The 22,859-nt window shown below is 43.0% G+C and overlaps 2 protein-coding genes across 2 annotated transcripts; both read left to right on the top strand.

The window, feature by feature from the left end:
• Positions 1-3,048: 3,048 nt before the first annotated feature.
• On the top strand, positions 3,049-6,249 carry bcl7bb (BAF chromatin remodeling complex subunit BCL7B b). The gene is made up of 6 exons (XM_080053876.1): positions 3,049-3,185; positions 3,700-3,775; positions 3,894-3,984; positions 4,133-4,294; positions 4,619-4,722; positions 5,603-6,249. Exons 1-6 carry the CDS (start codon positions 3,073-3,075, stop codon positions 5,672-5,674), a joined length of 618 nt encoding a protein of 205 aa, XP_079910002.1. The 5' UTR covers positions 3,049-3,072; the 3' UTR covers positions 5,675-6,249.
• Positions 6,250-6,713: 464 nt separating this feature from the next.
• baz1b (bromodomain adjacent to zinc finger domain, 1B) lies at positions 6,714-21,388 on the top strand. The gene is made up of 21 exons (XM_080053870.1): positions 6,714-7,465; positions 8,629-8,745; positions 9,707-9,851; positions 10,089-10,281; positions 10,487-10,608; positions 10,699-10,896; positions 10,985-11,173; positions 11,277-12,591; positions 13,011-13,172; positions 13,266-13,404; positions 13,503-13,678; positions 13,862-13,976; positions 14,102-14,200; positions 14,539-14,716; positions 14,983-15,171; positions 15,303-15,450; positions 16,004-16,151; positions 16,573-16,688; positions 17,448-17,587; positions 17,712-17,818; positions 18,317-21,388. The coding sequence occupies exons 1-21, from the start codon at positions 7,347-7,349 to the stop codon at positions 19,065-19,067; spliced, it is 4,866 nt and encodes a 1,621-aa protein (XP_079909996.1). The 5' UTR covers positions 6,714-7,346; the 3' UTR covers positions 19,068-21,388.
• The last annotated feature ends 1,471 nt before the right edge of the window (positions 21,389-22,859 follow it).

The raw sequence follows: 22,859 nt of genomic DNA, 5'->3' as shown, positions 1-22,859 counted from the left end.
ACATGTTATATCCTCCCACCTCGTAAAGCTGGGCCCCAGCCAAGGGAGCTTCATCCCACGCTCCCAGGGGGGGGGGGGGGGGGGAACACTAATGTTATTCCGTTACTGTGACACTGTGCTCTCTCTCCATACCTGCCCTCTCTCAAAGTTCTCCTTCTCCTGCTCCAGGCTGTTGGCTCCTCCGGCGGTTCGTTGGAACACTTTGGGGATAGCGTTGGGAACTTGCTGCATGGAGCTTTTCACTCGATCCATTGTCGTCGGGATTTTTTCTTTCTTTCACGGCAGCAGACAGAATAAAAAAAAAACTCTTGGAGCCGACCACAACGGAAAAGACAGTAGCCTAATACAAAAAAGAAAGGAGCTGCACTAACTATGGCGGGCAGCTGTCCATGGTGTGCTGGTCTCGTCGCCCCCGTTCACTAGATCATTTGGCCCTCTCTGTCCACCACCCCAGTCAATGACAGGAGCAGCAGTCTGAACGGCACCAGTGTGAAGTGAGACGGGGTTAGAGGGAGGGCACACCTCCGCTTGCACTTCTTCAAAATAAAGCTCATGTTGATTAAACGTGCAGTGTCAATGAAAGCATGCAGTTCTTTGAAATAGTTTAACGCTGATAGCTTCGAGAGGAAGCTTTTTTGTTTAGGTTACACGAAGAAAACTTTCCCTGAGTTTCAAATCACATAGCCTAGCCTACTTGTTTTTCGATAGGCCGCCTACATAGACTATTGGGGTAAGCTACTATATCAGGGAAGTGATGTGTGCAAGTTAGTTGATGAAACTTGACGCAAGTAAAATGTCTGACCATAGGCTAACTCTGTTGTTATTTGCCGCAAGCTGCGAACAACACACAACACACTAATCCTGCCTGTGTATGAAGCGCATTTATGCCTCAGAGAAAAATATTTTGCCGTCGGACACCGTTCAGCTGCATGCGCGCAAGCGTCGCTGTTAGGTTATTTGGATATTTTCTCTGGCAACTGAGCTGACTCCTCCCAGTGTGGTCAGCTACTGGCTCGAGCTCCAGCAGGGCACACCCACAACATCAGTAACCTAATGTGTTGGGAATTTAATCTTGAATAAAATAAATACAATAATATAAATAAGTAGGCCTACATGAATGAATGAATAAAATTACAATATTTAAATAAAAAATACACCAGCAGTCTTATCAAACAAATACTTATTGATGCTTCAAAACACCACTTTCAGACTGTTTCTGTAGCCTTTATCGGCCTATTGCAGAAGTAAACCAACACAAAACAGGATATGGATATGTAAATAATGTAATGGTTATTATCGCATCACTGCATACTTGCCACGACAATGTGGAAAAGGTTGAAATCGGTTTATTTTAATGAAAGCTATTTAATGACCAGAAGCTTCAAATGGGGAACACGATAAATAAATTACACAATTCAAGGCTGCTTTGGGCCTATATGGCCAATGAAGCAACAGGTTTTATATTGAAATATCTTACGCAAGACATCACATTTTACCAGTAAGTTGAAAAATAAATAATATTAACCCTAGTCAACACAGTCTTTCATGCCACAGGCCCTGCAAGAAATGAAGAATGAGTTCCCTCCATGGTGTTTCCATCTGTGCCACACAACTTCTCCAAGTGACTAAAAAGGCTGATCATTGTCAGTGAAGCATGTCAGTGCCACTGTACAGTGTGTCATCAAAAAGGTATCGCTGGGTGAAAGAGCTTATTTTGCCCCCCTTTATGTTCCCACACAATAGGTTACATGTGTCTGCGGTTATACACCACTGTAAACCACAGAGGGCTCAAGGGTCAGTTTTGAGAGTTTTAAGTTGGGAGTATAGGCTATCTGATTAAATGGAGTGGACCCTGGTCTATAGGCCTACAGGTGAGCAAAGGATAATCGAGTCAGTGTAATGTTCCTATAACTAATCAATCAAAATTACAACAGACTCAACCTTTGCTCTCTGTCACAAGAAAAACGAGGCGCCTGTTTTCTCCGTATGACTCAAGGCCACCATCTGTTGGTAAAACATGGGAAACGCAGGTCAAAAATAGTGTAGCCTATACATTTAGCCAAGCTTCCCCCCCTTCTTCTCTTCCAGTGCACAACAAATATAAATGACAATCAAACAGATAGACGATGGAAGACGTCCTCTAATCTTTGTAGAAGTAGAATTACATTACATTTAATTTAGCTTGAAGGTACAAACTCAGAACTACAAGATTATAGTACATTAGTTAAATATACCACACTACAAAGTGCCACATGTTGTGCAACATGAAAGTGCAATTTTATGTTTACTTATTTATAAATGTTTTAATATCCATCATCCCCTTCTTAGCCAAGGTGCTGTCGGAAGAGAAACCACCAACTAAAGGTCCTGCAGTATTTTAGATCCCATTTCAATAAAAGCACATAATAAGCTAAATGTAGCCTACTTCAAGTATCAAAACTATAAGTGAAAACTGTGTAATATGTGTGATGACTTATCACACATCACATTATTAAGAATCTTAAGATGATGCATTTTACTGATTTAATGATGGGGTAGGAAAAACTAAACAACTACTCAAAGGGATCCAACGAGATAGGCTACTGCTTTTCTCTATCTTTATTATTTTTTTAAATTATAGGCTATATAGGCCTATGGCCTTTAGCCAAAAAGGTATGGAACTAGCCTACTGGTTTTATATTCAATGATGCTCTATAAGTTTAAGAAGTGTTGATCTGGTGAGTAACTATAAAAACTACATAGGTCACATAAAATGTAGCCGAGTAAAACAAGTTAAGGCCTATTAACTAATAATAAATGTGGCATTATAGTGGAATAGGATAGAAGTAGCCTAGCCTATGAAGTAGTCGAATAAAATGGAAAAAATAAATAATTAAACCAGTGGACATACAAACTTTCAGTCGTGTAATCCCAGATGAATAGAAATATAATTAAAACACTTCACCTTAACATTACAGTGCTAACAGAAAAACAGATAAAAAATAAAAACAAGTGAGACGATGAAATCTCGCGAGACTGCCACTGTAACGGAGGACTGGGGCTTGGTCTTGAAGTTTTCAGATGCATCTGTAGATGAATCATAACAGCATCAAGATGTCGGGACGATCAGGCCGCGCAGAGACCCGAAGTCGTGCCAAAGATGACATTAAAAAGGTCCTGGCGGCCATCGAGAAAGTGCGCAAATGGTACGTAGGCTGTCTGGGGGGGACAATATGGAGGGAAATGTATTAGAAGACTGTAGCCTGATATCTGCTGCGTCGCTCAACAAACTTCAGTCGGAAAAGTTAGATGATTGACGGAGCCGCTGACCAATCAACATCCCGGTTTGACAGGCGAGGCGGGGCTAGCTGAGTTTTTTTTTTCTCCGCGGAGAGCTGTCAATATGGCTACAGCTACAGCCCACACGCTGCCCGCTGAAATCTATTCCACACGACTGTCCTTTTGTCACGCTACGGGGAAATTACTGTACACGTTTCACACCTAATCAAAATATTTTTCACACGCTCGTGCAAAGTAAACGACGGCTATCAGCGTGCCTAAGAGCATATGTGCTTAACTGTCATTTCTGCTGCTATGTGTAGTGTACACGAGCATTGTGCATTGTGTGTCTTGTTGCAGATTAATGCTATTTAAGCAGGTGCTGCTGTTTTTAACCAAACTGCTTTAAGAAAAATTAGTCAAACTCGTTTCATCCCCCAGGGAGAAGAAATGGGTGACAGTTGGAGACACGTCCTTACGCATATTCAAGTGGGTGCCGGTAACGGAAACAAAGCAGGTGTGGGGCCTCTGCCAAAAAGAAAAAAGCATCAAGCACTATAGCTGTAAGGGATTTACTGTAATCTATTTATTGGTACGTATTCTAATTTGAACCCCATCCCCCCCTTTGTTATCAGATATTTCGCACCAAATCCACAGGTGGAGAGGGTAGAGGACTGAAAGATGTGGTCTTGGAAAATACTACTAACTCCTTATTGGATTTCACTGGTGAGTGGTGTGGCTGATTTGAGATTAATCATTCCCATGCACAATGATTATGTCAAAAAGACAAAATGTGATATTACGTCATAATATCTTAAAGAAAAAAGTATTGTATTGTATGTTCAGTTCAACTCAAGTGTTCCCTCCGCCTCAGACGAAAACAGCAACCAGAGCTTTCTGTCGGATGTCTACCCGCCCAAAATGGACAACAACAGCAGCAGCACCTCCAGCTCACAGCAGGTCAGCCCTCCACACACCTCCAGCCTCCGGACTGAAGACTCACAGCCTCCTATGCTGGGCCAGGAGAGTGTGGATGGTATGTGGATATGGTTATGTGAAACATGTTTTCACTCAGTTTCATACAGTATGCCATTAAAAAAAGGGAAACACAATTAATAGAATGATATGTATCCTGGAGCTAAACAAAAATGGAACCAATTCTGATAATCAATAGATCAAAATAACCAGACTTTCCAACAAACTCAATGGTTAGTGTTTTATCTGTTTTTAACAAATAATAAACAATGATAAATATTTTCACACATAGGTAATTGCTAAGTCGTGTCCTGTACTGTGATCCTTCGCTGTAGAAGATATGTGTTCATGAGGGTAAACTTCCACTCTTTCTTTGTGAATGTAGAGCCCCTTCAGTCGGGACAGGAGGGGGCCGATGAGCCTCCTACTCTCATCAAAGAGGACCCTCTATCATCTGGAGCTGTCAGACGGAGCACCCCAGATACACAGGTTCAAGGAAGACTCATCACATTTTAATTTTAATTCATACCTCTTGGGTCTGATACATGATGTAGAATTGGTTTAAAGGTCCAGTAAGAAAAATTGTACTTTTAGCTAACTTCCTGTCAGTGACTGCAGTTAGCAGTCCCCAGTGGCGATTCTAGGGGGGGCCATGCCCCCCCCTAGAATCTTAATGGCCACTCCTGTGGCTCCACCAGACCCCCATTACAATGGATACTAACATGATTTGGGCATTTGAAATGATAAATCATCTTAGCATTGGTTATAAAGCATATCACATGCCATTCATTCAGGGGTTGCGATGGACACCCCACTCTAGGTCTGTGTCCCATCTTGGCCGCCCCTGTCAAAATGTCCTGGCAACGCCATGGGCAGTCCCCTCCCTCATCCCTACGTCACCACATTAATGCACTGCGGTCTTCAAGCAGCGAGTCATCTATCATCTCAGATCCATAAGTGGGATAAAACATGATAAAAACCATCAAAACAGACATTGGGAAGGATTTGTACCTGCTCCGCAATTGTAGGCGCATAAACATTCACCCCTCTGTCGCTCTTTGCACGTGCACCAGCAGAGAGACGTAGCCATTTGTAGCGTTCTCTCCTCTGATTAGATATCAGGTTGTGGGATACCCGAAAAGTATATTTGCAGATTATATGCAGAGCAGGTGACTGAGAGATCTGTGTTATGAAGCGCGTACACTATATTAAGTGATCACTTTATGAATATAGAGCAATTTAACATGTATATTAACATAAATATATCGCTCACTTCACCTTTAAGTGTGAACTGGAATTGTTTCTAACCATGTGAGCATTTGAGTTATCCATGTTTTTTAAATTTTGTATTCAATTTTTTATTCAACAGGAGGAATTGGATGAATCAGGAGCGCCTCCTCTAAAGAAGATTTGCACAGGAGAAAATTCTGTTCTGAGATAGCTTATTTATAACAGTTATGTTGAAATGCACACGGTTCTTAGTCCAATTTAGCAAGGTTCTCTTGGCATTATTTACTTAAATATTACATTTCAGCAAATTAAAAAGAAAGTATTTACTGCAAAATATTTTAACTTTTAAAGGTCTTTTAAAGTCTTGCTATTTTAAGTGATTTCTGAAATGAATGGAGAGGATTTTCCAAACTTGGTGTGACAAGTCAGTGCTGTTGCCGGCACAGTGTACTTTGATTCACATGCTGTAAATATCTACTTTTCTGTCAATTATCTGTTTCTTATTTGCTCTTTCTGCAGTTGAATTTTACTTTTGCATGTTTCCATATTATACTGCTATATTTTTGGGGGTTTACAGGCCATTTTGAAAAGGTGTGTAATAGCTATGCAGATTGATGCTAAAATGTGCCATTTTATTTTAAATGTGATGCACTCTCTCTGGAACAGATCATCATTTGCTTATCACATTCAAGAATAAAATTATCTTTTAAATATTTATAATATATTTTGCCCATGTTTATAACTGTAGACGTTGTCAATCATAATAAATGCTGCTTTTTGTTTACATTTCAATTAATTGGTGCTGCATGGTTGATATTTATCCATCGCAATATCTTGTGGGGCAATCACTATAATGGAGGCATGCTCTATTGTTTAATCAGACATGTTCAAAATGGAGCCCAGACAATGGGTTCAGAAAATAATTTGATAAAAAGAGGAATGAATACAAAATAAATTTAACAAATGCACGATCAAAATATTTAAATGTTTTTATATAAATTAGTTAATTACATAATATGTTTTGCTGACCTCTAGCCTCTGATTTATATTATATGCCGAGTGGTATATTTGAAGGGGCTGTTCGGTGTTCCAGGTTGATAATAGAACGGCCAGATTAGCCAATGAGAGACCGTAACAGAACAATTCGACGAGGGCGCCTCACTGGAGGAGCCAATGAACGTCGAGAGAAGGCGGGACGTTTACGCGACGCTGCTTGCTGCCGGGGAAACGGAGTATTGACGGAGTACGGATTGTGCCGGTGGACTAGAAACTCCCGCCATTTCGACAAGGAATTAACCTCTTGGTTGATCTAGTTTACTTTTTCGTTTCACTCGTTAACGCTGTTATCTGAACAAGAAGTTCCGACAGTAAGAACAGGCAACGAATGCATTAGATTAGACGAGAACAGGCCTAGTTGGTGAAGATTTGGGACTGTACAGCGCGCGCCACACACCCCGCTGAGCTTTGGCTGTTGCCGCGAGTTTGGGTTCGTTGCTGTTTGCGTCCTTTCATGTTAACCCATAGGAGCTAAAAGTTTGCCAACTTTACCGGGAGACAAGTCCAGCTACCTCGTGTACATCTTAGACAACGCGTAAAACCAGTATGACGCCGCTGCCGGGCGAAAGAAGGAGGATGCGATGAGGCGGGAGACGAGAAACGCTCTGTTATTGTTTTGCACAGAGATAGCACCCAGCCTGCTAGCCAGTCAGCTAGCCGCTACACGTTGAGTGCGCCGGGCCTGCCGGCGGTAACGCAAGACGTGCTAGGACATTTCGGGACACTTGGGATACATACTAAGGACATATTATTGTATACCATTGTACTAATTTGTTGCGGGAAGCTTTGATTTTCCTGTTGGCAGCCGTGCCATTTGTGGAGTTGAAATGGCACCGCTTTTAGGCCGGAAACCTCACCCACTGGCTAAGCCGCTAGCCGAGCCACCAGGCCCGGGAGATGAGGTCTACATCATCGAGCACACCAAGGAGGCCTTCAGGAACAAAGAGTATCCTTTCAACATGATGCTGCTGATGCTCAGTCGCGACTTATCTAGACAGTCGGTTCTGCTGTTTATCTGTCTTTTTCTGTCTGTATTTAATATATGTCCACTCAGTCACGTGGTGGCTACTATAAAGTTGGCCGACCTACCTAATTTGACGTTTCGTGACATTTTCCCCCCACAATTTGGTGTCTCCCCGCATGTACACAATGTACACTGGTTGTCAAGCTTGCTAGCTGGCCAATGTTCCGCTTTTTTAATGAGCGCATGGTCATTTATCTAAGCCCGCTAAAAGAGTCATTTATAAAGACTACTGGCTCATTTACCATGCCTAAACAAATGTAGAGAGTTGCCTAAAGGTATACTTTCACTCTCAGCTTTTGCTCTCTGGCTGTCAGCTACTAATGCTAGCAGGGTTAGCTAGCACGCTAACTTCTCATTATGTCACTCTAGTGTCGTACGCTTCCACAGGCTGCTCACAGTTAGCTAATGGCTAGCTTCGGCTACCGGTACATTTGCGTTTTTTAAAGTTAGCCAACGGGGGGACAACATTTGACTTGTCACGGTTCTTTGAGTTGAGACGTATGCATGTGTATGTTACTTTGGTGTTGGTTAAACTGTTGGGTAACTTTACCCACTTCTTGGTTTAAATATGAAGACTTAAACGTCCCTGTCAGAAACACATCGAAGCCATCTATGACAGCTCAATGTGACACACACAGCCAACGTTTTTATGGTCATTTGAAGTTCTTATTAGTTGTAGTAGATATGGATTCCTGCGTTGAAACAGCTATGTGGCTCGCATGACAGTTTTTATTTACTTGGATATATATCACCACTGCCCTGAGACTTCGCCTTGGGGGTTTCGTTTACTTGACTGTTGGTGGTTTTATATAATCATCAGAGGCAGCACAGTCAAACTTTTAACGCCCATCAACTACCCTTAAAGTGTGTTTTTTCCCAGAACATATATTTACCTGAAGGAAGGAAGAAAGACTGTTTTTCAGCTTAAAGCACCATCATTTTTTTTCTTTGCTGACATGAATGGCACCAATTTGCGACAGCAGAACATATTGTGTGCCCCTTATTGTAATTGGTACGCAAACGTCTACAGGAGGGGGAACTGTGTACATGTGACTATTGTAATTTCCTTAACAAAGTGTCTACAGAGAGTATGAAGCTCGCTTGCAGAGGTATGACGAGCGCATCTGGACATGCAAGAGCACTGGAAGCAGCCAGCTCACACACAAAGAAGCATGGGAGGAGGAACAAGAAGTCACCGAACTGTTAGTATTATATCTAACCTGTTAGTTTTGCATGTACGCAATTCTTTCCAACTAGTGATGTAATACCTCATGGCATGCATTTTGTAAAAGGCTATTGTATCCGTTTTTTTTCAGGAAAACACAGGAACAGTTTTGTATATGACACTGCTATGCATTCATAATCTAAATATTTATACACCACCACTTGTTACTTAAATGCACTTTCCCAAACCTACGGAGAAGCCTCACTAACACTGTCATGAAATAGCCACAGTCGCCCAGTGAAGGTCACAAGGCTTGCTGGGCTGCTTTGATTGGATCAATCTGGTGCTCCTCCTCTCTTTCTATTTAGAGGGTGTGTGTGATTGAGTCTGCACTGGCCTGGTGACGGTTATCCTCATCTGCAACGGGGAAGAACACAGCCCAAAAATCTTTTAGAATGGTTCAGATTATCTCTTTTTGTCCACTTACTAGTATACCAATCATATGTGCATATCTGTGTATACTGTATTTGGTGTCAGCAAAAGAAAGTGAACCGAACTATATATGTGGCTCAAAGAGATGTCAGAGCAAAGACATGGCAGTGCATGGCCCAAAGCTCAAGTCACTGTCACAGGACGTGCTTAAGCTCTGTCTAATTATATCAGTAGAGAGATGTTACTGCCCCCTTCTGGTCACTCTCGACTCTTTGTTGCCCTGTTATGTAATGCTCTGGCCGCTGTGATGAATGCATCACACACGTCCAAACGATGTAGGTATGCCATGAATAGAGCGCATCACACCCATGAAGCAACTACATTTTTGTCTCATGTGGCAGAGGTCGTGGTTTCTGAGCATGTCTTTGTCATGACATTAAGATCAGTGTTTCACTTTATACTTTAAAAAAAAAGCTTTTGAAGGGTATACAAGATGCACTTTTTTACTATACCATATCTTCATTTATTGTTAAAAAAAATGTGTACTGACCATTTTCTTTGTGCAGGCTTGAGGAGGAGTACCCCAAGTGGTTTGAAAAGCCGATCCTGGAGATTGTCCACCACAACACGGTGTCGTTAGACAAACTGGTTGAACTGTCCTGGCTGGAAATCCTCACCAAGTATGCTGTGGATGAAGAGTGTGACTTTCTGGTCAGTTTCATTTAATGACTTGTTATTAACATATTATCACTTTATACATTATCTCTAGAGTACCATACAATAGATCTTTGATGTTCCTAACAATGCATTAGGTGTACTTTAAGTTATTTCTTTCAATTTACCTAAGCATAACACAATTATTATTTTTAAGCTAAATCTAAATTATGCCCATCCACAGTGGGCGTTCAGTAGTAAGCAGGTGTTTTAAAGAAGACCTTTCCCCTTTAGGTGGGGAAGGAGAAATCTTTGCAAGTGAAGGTGGTGAAGATCCATCCACTAGAAAACGCAGAGGGAGAAACAGGAGAGAAGAAGCTTGAAGGAGCCTGTGACTCTCCATCCAGCGACAAGGAGAACGCAAGTCAGGAGAACCAGAGGAAGGAGCCCTCTCCCCGAGAGGAGGAGAACCGGAGGGAGAGCCTCAGTGAGTACTAGTCATTGTATAAACAAAAAGAAAATGTTTGGGAAGTACATAAAGAATGTTGTCATGTTGCTTGGATAAAACCAAACGAGTGAACAATGTCTTAATTTAAAACTTTCCTCTTATATCACCTTTTTAGTTTTAATCACTTATTTATAAATATATATTTTTTTTAATTTAACATAATGTGGTTTCACTTCCTTATCAGGTGACAGAGCACGACGTTCACCAAGGAAACTTCCCACTGCCATGAAGGAAGAGAAGAAGAAATGGGTGATGCCCAAATTCCTTCCTCATAAGTACGACGTGAAGCTCATAAACGAGGATAAGGTCTGTTTCATGTTGTCGGCAGTCAACGAAAAGTGTCTAAACTTCTTTTTGTTATTTGAAACAAAACTGATATTGAATCTTCTCCCATAGGTGATCAGCGATGTCCCAGTAGAGAGTCTTTTCAGGACGGAGCGCCCACCAACCAAGGAGATCATGCGCTACTTCATCAGGCACTACGCTCTGAGGCTCGGCATGGGAGAGAGCGCCCCCTGGGTGGTGGAAGATGAACTGGTGAAAAAATTTAACCTGCCCAGCAAATTCAGTGACTTCCTGCTTGATCCACAAAAGGTAATTTATTCATGGTCAAATTTTTGCTTTTGGCTTGGTTTGAAATAGGTGCTTGTGCTTGGCTCACACTGGGCTATTTTGTCTAAAGTTTTTCTCAGAGAATCCCTCCGCAAAGCGCAAGAGCTTGACATCTCCAGACGGGAAACCAAGCAAGAAGCTCAAGACCTCTGACACACCAGGAGAGGATCCAGGAAATGAGAAGGGAGAGAAGAAAGGAAAAAAGAAGAAGGACTCTTTAAGCATGCCCCTTAGTCCGACCCTTTGGGGCCACATGCAGGTAAGCTGGCTTGTATGAACTTAAGGCTGTCTCGTTTAAGATATTTCTTGATGATAATTTGGTATTAAGTCATGCTTAAATGCCTCACGTTTTTGTGTTTCAGAAAATTAATGGTTCCCCACTCAAAGTAAAGAACTCAGGATCTCCCAAGAAAGGAGAAGGAAAAGGCTCAGCCCCCTCCACTCCAAAATCAGGCAAAAAGTCACTGGAGAAGAAAGACGGAAAGAAAAGCTCAAAGAGCGCTGACAAGAAGCTCAACGTCCTCAAAGCTTCTAAAAAGGACGGTAAAGCGGGCGCCAAGACACCGAAGATGAAGCAGATGACCCTGCTGCATCTGGCTAAGAGCACGCCTGCTGGGAGCCCTAAGAAGAGAGCCCGCAGTTCTGGCAGCACTCCCAAACTGGGGAAGCCACTGCACCCCATGGCTCTGCACCTTCTGCGTTACTATAAGGAGCACAAGGGGAAAGAAGACAAGAAGAACGCCATCTCAGTCCTCATCTCCAAGACTGCCAAGACTTTGTCCCCAGATGATCGCGGCCGGCTGCCGGAGGAGCTCAAGGAGCTGGTGCAGAAACGCTGGGAGCTGCTGGAGCAGAAGAAGCGATGGGCGGCCATGAGCGAAGAGGAAAAGCAGGAAGAGATCAAGAAAAGACGTGAGGAAGTCAAAGAGAAACTGCGAGAAAAGGCCAAGGAGAGACGGGAGAAGGAGATGCTGGTCCGCCGCGAACAGTCGCGCCGATACGAGGACCAGGAGATCGAAGGTGGCAAGACCTTGCCCACATTCAAGCTTGTGGACATGCCCGAGGGGTTGCCCAACGCCCTGTTTGGAGACGTGGCCATGGTGACGGACTTCCTCCACTGCTACGCGGGGCTGCTGATGCCCGATGACCAGTATCCCATCACAGCAGTGACTCTGATGGAGGCACTGGTCGGAGAAGGGTCCGGCTTTCACTACCTGAACCGCGTACTGGTGGTGCTGCTTCAAACACTGCTGCAGGACGAGTTGGCAGAAGGCTACGGGGAGCTGGACATGCCCCTGTCTGAGATCCCCCTCACCATGCACTCTGCGTCGGAGCTAGCGCGGCTGTGCCTGCGACCGTGCGACGCTCACGGCGAAGAGAGTGTCCATGGCTCTGAGGCCTCTGGGCCACTGGGGGGCTATGACGACGTGGTGACCACTGAGTTCCTGGACAAGCTGGAGACCATCGAGGTGTTTGAGCTGACGCCAGAGGAGAAGGTCTATCTGCTGGTGGCCCTGTGCCACCGCATACTCATGACCTACTCTGTAGAAGACCACGTAGACGCAAAGCTGCAACGCTCGGGAGAGCTGTGGAAGGAGCGCCTGGCCATGCTGAAAGAGGTCAATGATCGCAAGAGGGAGGAGAAGAAGAAGAGAAAGGAGGAGATGGAGGGCAAAGGTAGGCTGAGAGAGAGAGAGAGCTATCACCGCTACAGTTTTAATGTAGTCTGTGTTGTAATTAATCGGGGTTGTGACATACAAACATTTCTTGGGCGCTTCCTGGAATTTTTCTGAGCACCTGGGCCTGTGTGTCCGGGGGGTGACACCAGTTTGTAAACGCTGCCATACTGAGAAATACTGAGAGTTTTGTGGAGCTGCTCGGCTTAATGATTTTTTGCCATTGCCAAACTCAGCTCGTTTGGCAATGGCTTGAATGTAATCGACATTTATTCTTATGAGGAAGTTACACACTACAGCTTTAATACTGTGATTTTACCTTCTTTTCTCAATCATTATAACTCAACTAAAAAGCTTATATAATACCCACACAATACCAATACAGCTTGCTAAGCTATATCTTTTTTCTTTGGCTCAAAGGAGAGAAAAAGAAAGAGGGCGCCCCTACCCCTAAGAAGGAGGTGAAAAAAGAAGCAAAGGTGGAGCCGGAGGCGGAGGACATGATCAGCTCTGTGAAGAGCCGGCGGCTGATGTCCATGCAGGCCAAGAAGGAGAAGGAGGAGATGGACAGACAGAACAAAGGTAATTATAGAGCCACACAGTTCTGTCATTACTGAATCATTTTCAAGTTGATATACCTAACTCCTCTTTTTGTCACTGCGTTATCACCCACAGAGCGTTATGAGAAGGAGGCTGAGGAGGAGCGCATACGCAAACAGAGGGCTGCCACTGAAAGAGCCTTCCAGGACGGTATCTCCAAAGCCAAGCTAGTCATGCGTAGGACTCCAATGGGCACCGACAGAAATCACAACAGGTTAGTGCTGCACACAGATGTTGGCAAATCAAACAGTGAAGTGTACGTTCTTTGAAGTAGTAGATCATAACCATGGTTTGCTTAACACTTTCCTTCAGATACTGGCTTTTCTCTGACGTGGTTCCTGGTCTGTACATTGAGAAAGGCTGGGTGCATGAAGGCATCGACTACAACTTCACCCCTCCTCCAGAGGACAAACCAGCTGAGCCTGAGCCGGAGCCTGATGTAGAGGAGGAAGAGGATGCTGCGTCAGCCTCTACTCAGGATTCACAAGGTATAATACCTATAGTAAAAGTTATCCTCTTTTAAAAGGTGTATCTTTAATAATAAATGTTGTCTGAAATGTTCATAAACATAAAAATGTTTCTCAGGAACCCATTGGTACGCAGTAATGTATATGGATATAATTTTTCTGCTCCTAATCCTAAATGATGATTGATCAATGTTAACGTTGTAGGAGGTGAGAAGGATGACGGCAGCATAGATGGTGCTGTGAGTGAGGGAGCCCAGCAGGGAGCAGCAGCAGACATCTGTATAGAAACTACTGTTCCCAAACAGGGACAGAACCTCTGGTATGAGCTTTGCTTATCTCTGTCTGTCTTGATTATCATCCTTCTCTTTTTCGTCGCCACCTTCTTTTTTTATATTATAAAATGTATCATTCTAATGTTAATTTTCATTCTGTTTTTGAACACAGGTTTGTCTGTGACAGCCCAGCTGAGCTGGAGGAGCTTGTTGAAAGTCTTCATCCTCAGGGGGTTCGAGAGAGTGAACTGAAGACCAAGCTACAGAGCAGGTGCTTGCACTCTTATCATAGGAGCTGGTTAGCATGGAGTGTTACTGAACTGCTAATGCGTTGCCAGTGTGACCATCTTTTAGGGATCTTTTGGAGGGGATAATTTGAAATGCGTTGAACCAACATGAGCGGGGAACTTGTAGATTGTGGAAAACTTTAGAATGACAATACATGAATTACTGAAGCACCAGCTACAATAAATGAAGAAGAATGCTGGTATAAAGAAAACAAGCAGCACACCACTCCCGTCCATTGCAAACAATGTCATTTTAACAAGGCAGCAGCAGTGATGGAGTAACCATGGAGCTAAATACAAAGCTGTCCTATTCCTGTTTCAGATTCCAGGACATCCTGCACTCTGTCCATCTGACACGTAAGGGCAAAATGGGTCTCAGGACCTGTGATGGCCTGGCAGAGCTGCTCAAATACCTGCGCAGTGACATTCAGGAAGTGGCTTCAAGACTCCAGAAGGGAGGCCTGGGATACCTGGATGACCACGAAGACTTTGAGGATCAGGTAATTAGTTTGTGACGGACGTCATACAATATTTGTCACCCTGAATATTCAGACTGTAAGAATGAAACATGTTTATAAATGAAAGATGTATTTGCATACATGACTCAAAGGTTAAACTTTTTTCTTTTTCTTTTTTTACCCCTGTTCTAACAAGTATTGATGAAATACACAAACATTAAACACCATCCCAAAAGTTTTATTTATTTACATGCAGTATGTCTGTTTTTAATTCATTACCGTTTGTCTGTTTCATCCTCTACTCACAGTTGAGAGACATGGAGAGCTTGAAAGACTTCGGCGAGTGCATCATCACCATCCAGGCCTGTGTAATCAAAAAGTTCCTGCAGGGATTCATGGCCCCAAAGCAGAAAAAGAAGAGGAAGCAGGGAGGGGAAGAAACCAGCAGCAAGGCTGAAGAGGTGGATGAGGAGAAGAGACTGGCAGAAGAGGCCAAGGTAAGAGAATATACATGCAATCTTTTTATGTTTTAAAAAGTAGCTAGAAACAGACAACAAAAAGAGATAAAAGAATCTGAAGTTTGCTCACTACTGAACTCTTTGAACAAGTCTGGACTTTTCCTCTTTAGGTTGCAACAGCGGTCGAAAAGTGGAAGACCGCTATCAGAGAGGCTCAGACCTTTTCCCGCATGCACGTCCTACTGGGAATGTTGGATGCCTGCATAAAGTGGGACATGTCTGCCGAGAACGCTCGCTGCAAAGTCTGCCGCAAGAAAGGTAAGGACTGCTTTCATAGGCTGTCTTACTCAGTTTGCCTCATGGTCAGCAATGAGCTGTAAATAAGATGGGCAACACAGGTTATTTGCAGCCAATGAGAGCATTATATATATATTTTTATATAACTTGGCATGTATTGTATTCATTTACATTCTGTTCAAAAACAATAACAGGGGGAATTACATCACCACAGATCCTCAAAACTCAGTGCTCAGGCAGAGCTCATCTGTGCTGAAACTGACGGAGTGTAGACCCACATGCAAACGGGGAGGCAGGGACAGGCTCAGAGCAGAGCAGGCTATTAGTGTCATGCAGGTCTACATTCAGAGCCAGCAGCTCCGCAGGCCAACAGGTGAACCTGTAGTGATAAGAAGTTTAAAAAAAAAACTTACTTTCACAGATGCATGAGGGAAAAGGTGCAATTGGTTTGTTGGCCAGAAAAAGTAAGACAGCGAGAAGAGGATGAGGGCCTACTGAAAACATTTGGGGTAAAACCAGGAAATTAATTATACAATATTTAGTTTCATGAGTTGTATTTTTTGATCTCTTCCAGGTGATGACGAGAAACTCATCCTCTGTGACGGGTGCAACAAGGCCTTCCACCTGCTCTGTCTGCGACCGGCCCTGTACCGCATCCCTGCTGGGGAGTGGCTGTGCACCGCCTGCCAGCCCACTGTGGCCAGACGTGGCTCCCGCTCAAGGTACCTTCATCACAGTCCTCCATTGTCCATGTTAACGGTTGTATCACACCAGTGGACCTATAGAGTTCACGTAGTAACTTAGGTATTTAGAGGTAGCGCATCATTTGTGTACACCTTGTTTGCTTTAATTGACCTTCTGTTCCATGCGGGTTCTCTCAACTGAAAAGAAAACAATTCATTATTACAATATTATTATTATTATTATTATTATTATTATTATTAAATTGAGCATTTTAAAAGACGATATGTATAAGTTGTGTGCTTAATATGATTTTTATATGTGAAAACGGCCTATTTCTTTTCTTTTGAGACTGACGCATTATTTGATACCTATTATTAATATTAATATATTATTAATATGACCAAGTTCCGTCCTTAATATTCACATTCATCTTTTTAATCTGCGCTCTCTCCATTGCAGGAATTACAACCAGGACACGGATGAAGAAGAGGATGAGGAGGAGTCTGAAGAGGAGGACTCTGAGGAGGAGGAAGAGAGTGAGGAAGATAACGACTACAAAGCCATGGGGCACAGCTGTGAGTATGGGCAAGACACAATTCAGTCTCAGTTATTTGTCTCTAGTCAGACAATCAGTAAACGTATGATGATAAATGTTGTCAAGGTTATCATTGACATTTTATGTTTCGAACTCAAATTTGGAATACATTGTGTCATCAATACAATGGCCCAAAAACAAAATAAACAGAATTAAACAAGGAGAGGTCACAGATTTTAGGGCTCAAGTTTGTTTTTTGAAAACCTGGGGTTCTTGTAGCGGGGAATGAGAGGAATGCTGATGGAGGGAATTTGGTCTCTTGGTCTCTATTGTCTGTGTTGTCATGTAGCTCAGCTCAGGTCTAGACCTTTTGCTTTGAAGCCACGTCTCACTCTGGCTTCACTCGCAGTATGTGGCAGGATGATCCCCTCTGTCAGTTCAAGCCTGCTGGTCAAGGATAACAATTAAAGAGAGTTTCATGAATCGTCGGTATTTCAAATTCCATAAGCACTTTCATAACGCTACTTACTATCTTTGTGCATTTGCCAAGGACTGGTTGAATGAACACCACTTTTCAACAAAAACTATTTACTCAAATAAATCCCTGTTTGCAGGTTTTGCGTTGATTTGTGGTATGACACGTGGCAAACTTTCAGATTTTCAGAGTATTTTTCCTTGGCCCTGTCACCATTCCCCAATTTTTGTTTAACTTCCCTTTTCTACAGAGATTGTATTTTCTTACCTTCCTTCTACTTTGTTATCTTTGTTCTGATCACCTCTCTCTTTATTTATTTTACAGTGAGACCAAGGAAGAAAAATAAGCAGCCTTCGTCTCGGCAGAAAAGTTCCAAAAGTAAATCCAAGAAGCAGCCGTCTCCAAGTAGTCACAGCAGCAAGCATAAGCCTGGCCCCAACAGCCCGGCAGACATTGATGAACTGGTACGGAACCCTCCAGGAGACATGCATAGAGGATGTTTCTCCACATGTGTCGAGTCTTTATCAACAGCATTGAATGAGCCATGGTTGCGTTATTCCTTTGTTCTTAATTGTTGTGTTGTTGCAGGTGCGACAGAGTTCCCAAACAGGAGTGCGCAGGCAGGCACTGGAGCTGGAGAGGTGTGAGGAGATCCTAAAGAAACTGACAAAATTCCGCTACAGCTGGCCTTTCAGGTGAGCACAAGACAACAGTTTGTTTTAATGTAAAGTCCAGGATCCAGTTTACTGCTCAATGGCTCACTTTCCAAAGGTATCTGCGCAAAATGATCTTTTTGGACAACAGAATTTTTTTGTTTTACATCACTCTTTATCATCAAATGTACAGGGTTGTGCTGATTGATGGGGGATGAGGGTTGAGCAATTTATATATATTTTTTGTCGGAGTGACTGAGTGTACAGTGGAGAGAGGCAGACGGGTAGAAAGAGAGAGGCAGAGAGAGCTTTATTTTATAATTAAGCTTTTTGAGTGATCATCTGACTTTAAACTGGCTGTTGCTGTAGGCCCCGCTGTCGATCAGCGGTTTGACACTGAGATTAGAAACAAAAGTGAAACTTAAGGTGGAGCAGTTGAATATAAATGAACAAATAAACATCTTGTGTGATTTGCGTTAGTACATACGTACAGTAGCTCATGCCCCCCTCTTCCCCCCCTCTCTCTGCTCCTCTCCTCAGGGAGCCTGTGTCCGTGGAGGAGGCCGAGGACTACCTGGAGATCATCTCACAGCCCATGGACTTCCAGAGCATGCTGGAGAAGTTCAGCCAGGGCTCGTATCGTCACGCCCAGGACTTCATGGAGGACCTGAAGCTGGTCTTCTCCAACGCAGAGGAATACAACCAGCAGGGCAGCAGCGTGCTCTCCTGCATGGTCAAGACCGAGCAGACCTTCACCGAGCTGCTCCACAAGCTGCTGCCTGGCCTCAGCTACCTCCGCAGGCGCTCACGCAAACGCGTCTCCAAACCCACCGCAACATCCGAGGAAGAGGATGAAGAAGAGGATGGAGGAGATGAGGAGGAGGAGGAGGAGGAGGAAGAAGAAGAAGAACCACCGAAGAAGAAGAAAAAGCAGAACAACAAATCAAAAAGGAAGTCAGACAGAAGACTGAGGGATGAGGAGAGCGAGGAGGAGGAAGAAGAAGAAGAACCACCACCACCGAAGAAGAAGAAGATGATGCAGAACGGCAAATCAAACAGGAAGTCAGACAGAAGACGGAGGGATGAGGAGAGCGAGGAGGAGGAGGAGGAGGATGACGACGACGACAATAGAAGAAGAAGTAAGCGGTCCTCTGCCACCTCAGGCAAGAAGGATTACAGGGAGCAGGATAGCGATGGTGAACGGGACACGCGGAAAACTCGTCAGCGGGGGGGTGACGAGGACCGCTCAAGCCAGAAGCAGCGACATTCCAAGAGACCGAAACGCTCGTGAAGTCTAGGGTCCTTTTTCTTCTTCTTCATAAAGAGTGTTTCTTTTGTCATCTCTCTTTTGCTTTAACATTTCTGTCCCGCTCTTTAAAGACGATCCTCCCATCTCCTCTTCTTGACAACCAGCGGGACTTTGAAATCCTCAGAAGGAATTCTTTTTTTGTGTAATTGAATTTGTTCATATTTTTGAAAATTACAAAAGAAAACCAATTTATATTTGTAACATGTTTAATATTGGTCATTTTAGTTTTTTTCAAGCTAAGAAAAAAATGAGACATTTGAGATAATGGAGAAGTCCACATAGCTCTTAAGACTCTTTGATTTGATCTTCAGTTCCAAGTTGATGACCTCTCACACACACGCGCACACACACACACACACACACACACACACACACACACACACACACACACACACACACACACACACACACACACACACACACACACACACACACACACACACACACACACACACACACACACACACACACACACACACACACACACACACACACACACACACACACACACACACACACACACACACACACACACACGTGTAATTAGACTTAAAATGTTGTCCTGTGAACATCTTTGTTTTTACATGTGCTATCCCCAAACACCACTACAGTGTATTCAGACATTTGTCTGTCTGGTTTGTCCCACCCACACGTTACAACTCATGGTGTTTTCACTGACTAAAAAGTACTTGTTACCAGATGTTGTAAAAAAAAGAACCCATTGCTGATGATTTTTCCCTGTCACCTGTAAATCTGTCCTACTACTAAGCATCTTGACACCAACATTAACTTTGGTCAAATGCAAGTCTATAGATAAACATGGTAGGATTTTGCTAGTTGTAGTATTTTTTCTGTTATGTTTTTGGATTTATTGTCATAAGCTGGGTCGAGACTGCAGATCACAAGTGCGATCCAAGTGCTTTAGTGCTAAAACACGAGTGTCATCTCAGCTCTTGGTGCCAAGGTGTTTTAAAAAATAGGGACCCCCCCCCCCCCCTGGCTCTGCGTCTTGTTTTTGGCGTGCTGAGTTGACCAGCCTTTCCTCCTCTGTAGTGCCCCGCCACTTTAAAAGAACCGGTACCTCAATGCTCCATCATATTGCACTTCTCTTGTGTAAATTACACCTATTATGCCAGCAGCTGCAGGACCATACTTTCTTGAAATTATGTGCATAAACATTTGTAAACGGTGTTTAAAATGACAAATGTGACGTTTGTTAAGAAAATGGGCATTTTTGAATATTTGATATTTTTTGCACATTTTTATTTGGTATTGTAAATGAAAACTTGTCGGTCTTAATTACATCCAATCAAGGTCTCTCCTAGTTAATACAGAGAGCATGTCAGTCATTTTAATTCTGTCGCAGCAGAAATATTCACGTTTGTACGTTTTGTAACAAACACCTGAAGCCTCTGTCAGTCACTAAGATGGATCTAGTGACAAAGTGTGTGTGAAACGGAAATGGAGATTTTTTTGTGCATTTCCTGGTTGAACCACCAGGTGGTGCTCTACTCCTGCACTTTGAACACTTTTAGACCAGCAGGCAGTTTACAAGTATTTCCAGCTGTTAGCTGAACTGGTGCAACACCTGACTCGCATGGCTTACTGTGATCACTGGTCATCAGAGGACAGTGCAGTTGAGGACTGCAGGTGGATTTTAAATAACTTCTACAGACCGAGTGACCAACTGATTTAAGTTTTTGAATCACACAACACCCATCAGGCTAAACGACAAACTTTTGATAGACAATTCTGTAGTTTTTGGTGCCAGTAATATATATGTATAAATGTATATATATATATATACACACACACATTTATAACACAGTGGCTGGTTACCCTCTTCTGTCTTTACTGTGCTGTGCTCCTGTGTTTCTCAAGTGCTGTTATCAAAACTAATTTGTGAGACCTCCGATTGTTTTCCCCCCCTACTTTTATGATTTTTGTTTCAATTCGGCTTTGTACCAGACATTATTTACAAATATTTCACTGTTATAATTTGTTTGACATTTCACCAAACAAACAAAAAGGTGACTGCCCCTGTGTTGAGACCTGACTGTAAATGCTTTGTTTGTTGCAAAATTCTTTTACACTTTCTTTTTTTATATATATATTTATAGTCTCTAAATCTGGGTTCAGGCAGGTTCGGAGGATTCACATGTAAAGAATTTCCAATAAAGGCTATGGACGAAGACCGGAGTTCTGCCTGTTTTATTTGAATGCTGAGCTAAGAAGCATCCCTAGGTCAGACAGATGCCACTGCCATCTGTACACCTTGTGATAAGACAATGAAAAGGAAGAAAAACAGGTTAGCGGTGACCTGTAACAGATCCTGTCTAATTTGACTTTTAATAAAAATATCAAACAGTTCTCTCACTCCCTTTTGTGGATTCTTCTAAGACACATTGGCATCTTTCAACAGAAGCAAAGTCAACAAATGTGTGATGTGGGCCCAAACTAAAATGGCAGGCAAAATGGCTTCATTGTTCACAGACTTAAAACTTCCACAAAGTACTGTTTGTGTAAAAGGTGAAGACAACATCTGAAAGCAATGATTTTGCTGCACTCAGCCCAAGCCAGTTTCACTTGGAGCTCTAGTCCACTCTCCACAAATATGTGTCCATACAGGTGGTACCAACTTGAAAACACAGGGTCCCACAGTCATACGGCCAAAAGTCTTCCTGCGCGATGTATCATGGCAGAGCAAAGAGCAAGCAGGAGGACAGCAAGATCTTGTGAAATGTTTCCTGAGGGCGCTGACAGCCTCTGAGCCATCTGTAACTTGGCAACAGGTGTAGAGGCTAAGATGGATCTAAGTAAAGGTCAGAGATGGGGAAAAGTCGCTCATTAGTGGCAGTTCCAGCACGGTGGCAGCTGCTTTCAGCTATAACAAACCTAACATGAGGTTTCCCTTTTGTACAATTGCGTATCCTTAACATTTGACATTATTCCACCATGTAAAATGAGATCTGGACCATCAAGAATAGAAGTAAATGGCAGATTGAGGACATTTTGAACCACAAGCCCCGAGGCGTTGGAGAGAAATGGCAGCTTTTGGTCTGTTTGCTTGTTGTTTTTGAGCTTTAGTGTTGACAGTTTTGGGGGGGACACGGAGCCAAAACCAACTGAACATTGCTATATACCACAATGAACCCTGCATGATTGGAATAAACTTCTAATGAACTCTGAGAAGCAGATCAGTTCCCTCCAAGGAGCCTCAGCCTTTTGCTGCATTAGATTATTTGTTGTTAGGTTGAATAAAATACTAGGCCCATTACACAGCCATAATATATTCACTCTATTTTTCTTTCAGGGTCTTTCCAAAGTCATGACAGGTGCAGTACTGATAATAGATGGGTGCATCCTACGCAGTAAAACGTGGTTGAGACATGCATTACTCTCCTGGTTTCTACTCCCTGTTGAGGGGAGGAAGAATGACTAAGAGGTTCAGACATTGTTAAAATACAGTCACATAAATTGGATCAGTCAGTCGTCAGGTTGCTCCACCACTGTGTTTCAAATCTTGCACCAACACTTATTGTCACAAGATGATGGACCCCCCTGCCTTTGTTCATCTCATGTGCTTAAGCCTGAACAATGACAATGTTCACACTTATGTTTTCAAGGGAAATGTCTTGACAACTATTGGAAGGATTGCTGTGAAATGATTTGGTTCAGACATCCATGTCTAACTCACGATGAATTAGATTATAACACTTAACGTTTCCTCTAGCGCAATCATCAGATATAATACTTTGGTTTATGAATATATAA

The sequence above is a fragment of the Ammodytes marinus genome (assembly GCF_949987685.1).
Source record: "Ammodytes marinus genome assembly, chromosome: 3".
NCBI lineage: Eukaryota > Metazoa > Chordata > Actinopteri > Uranoscopiformes > Ammodytidae > Ammodytes > Ammodytes marinus.
The sequence above is the reverse complement of the archived record's forward strand: the minus strand, read 5'-3'. Positions and strand labels throughout refer to the sequence as shown.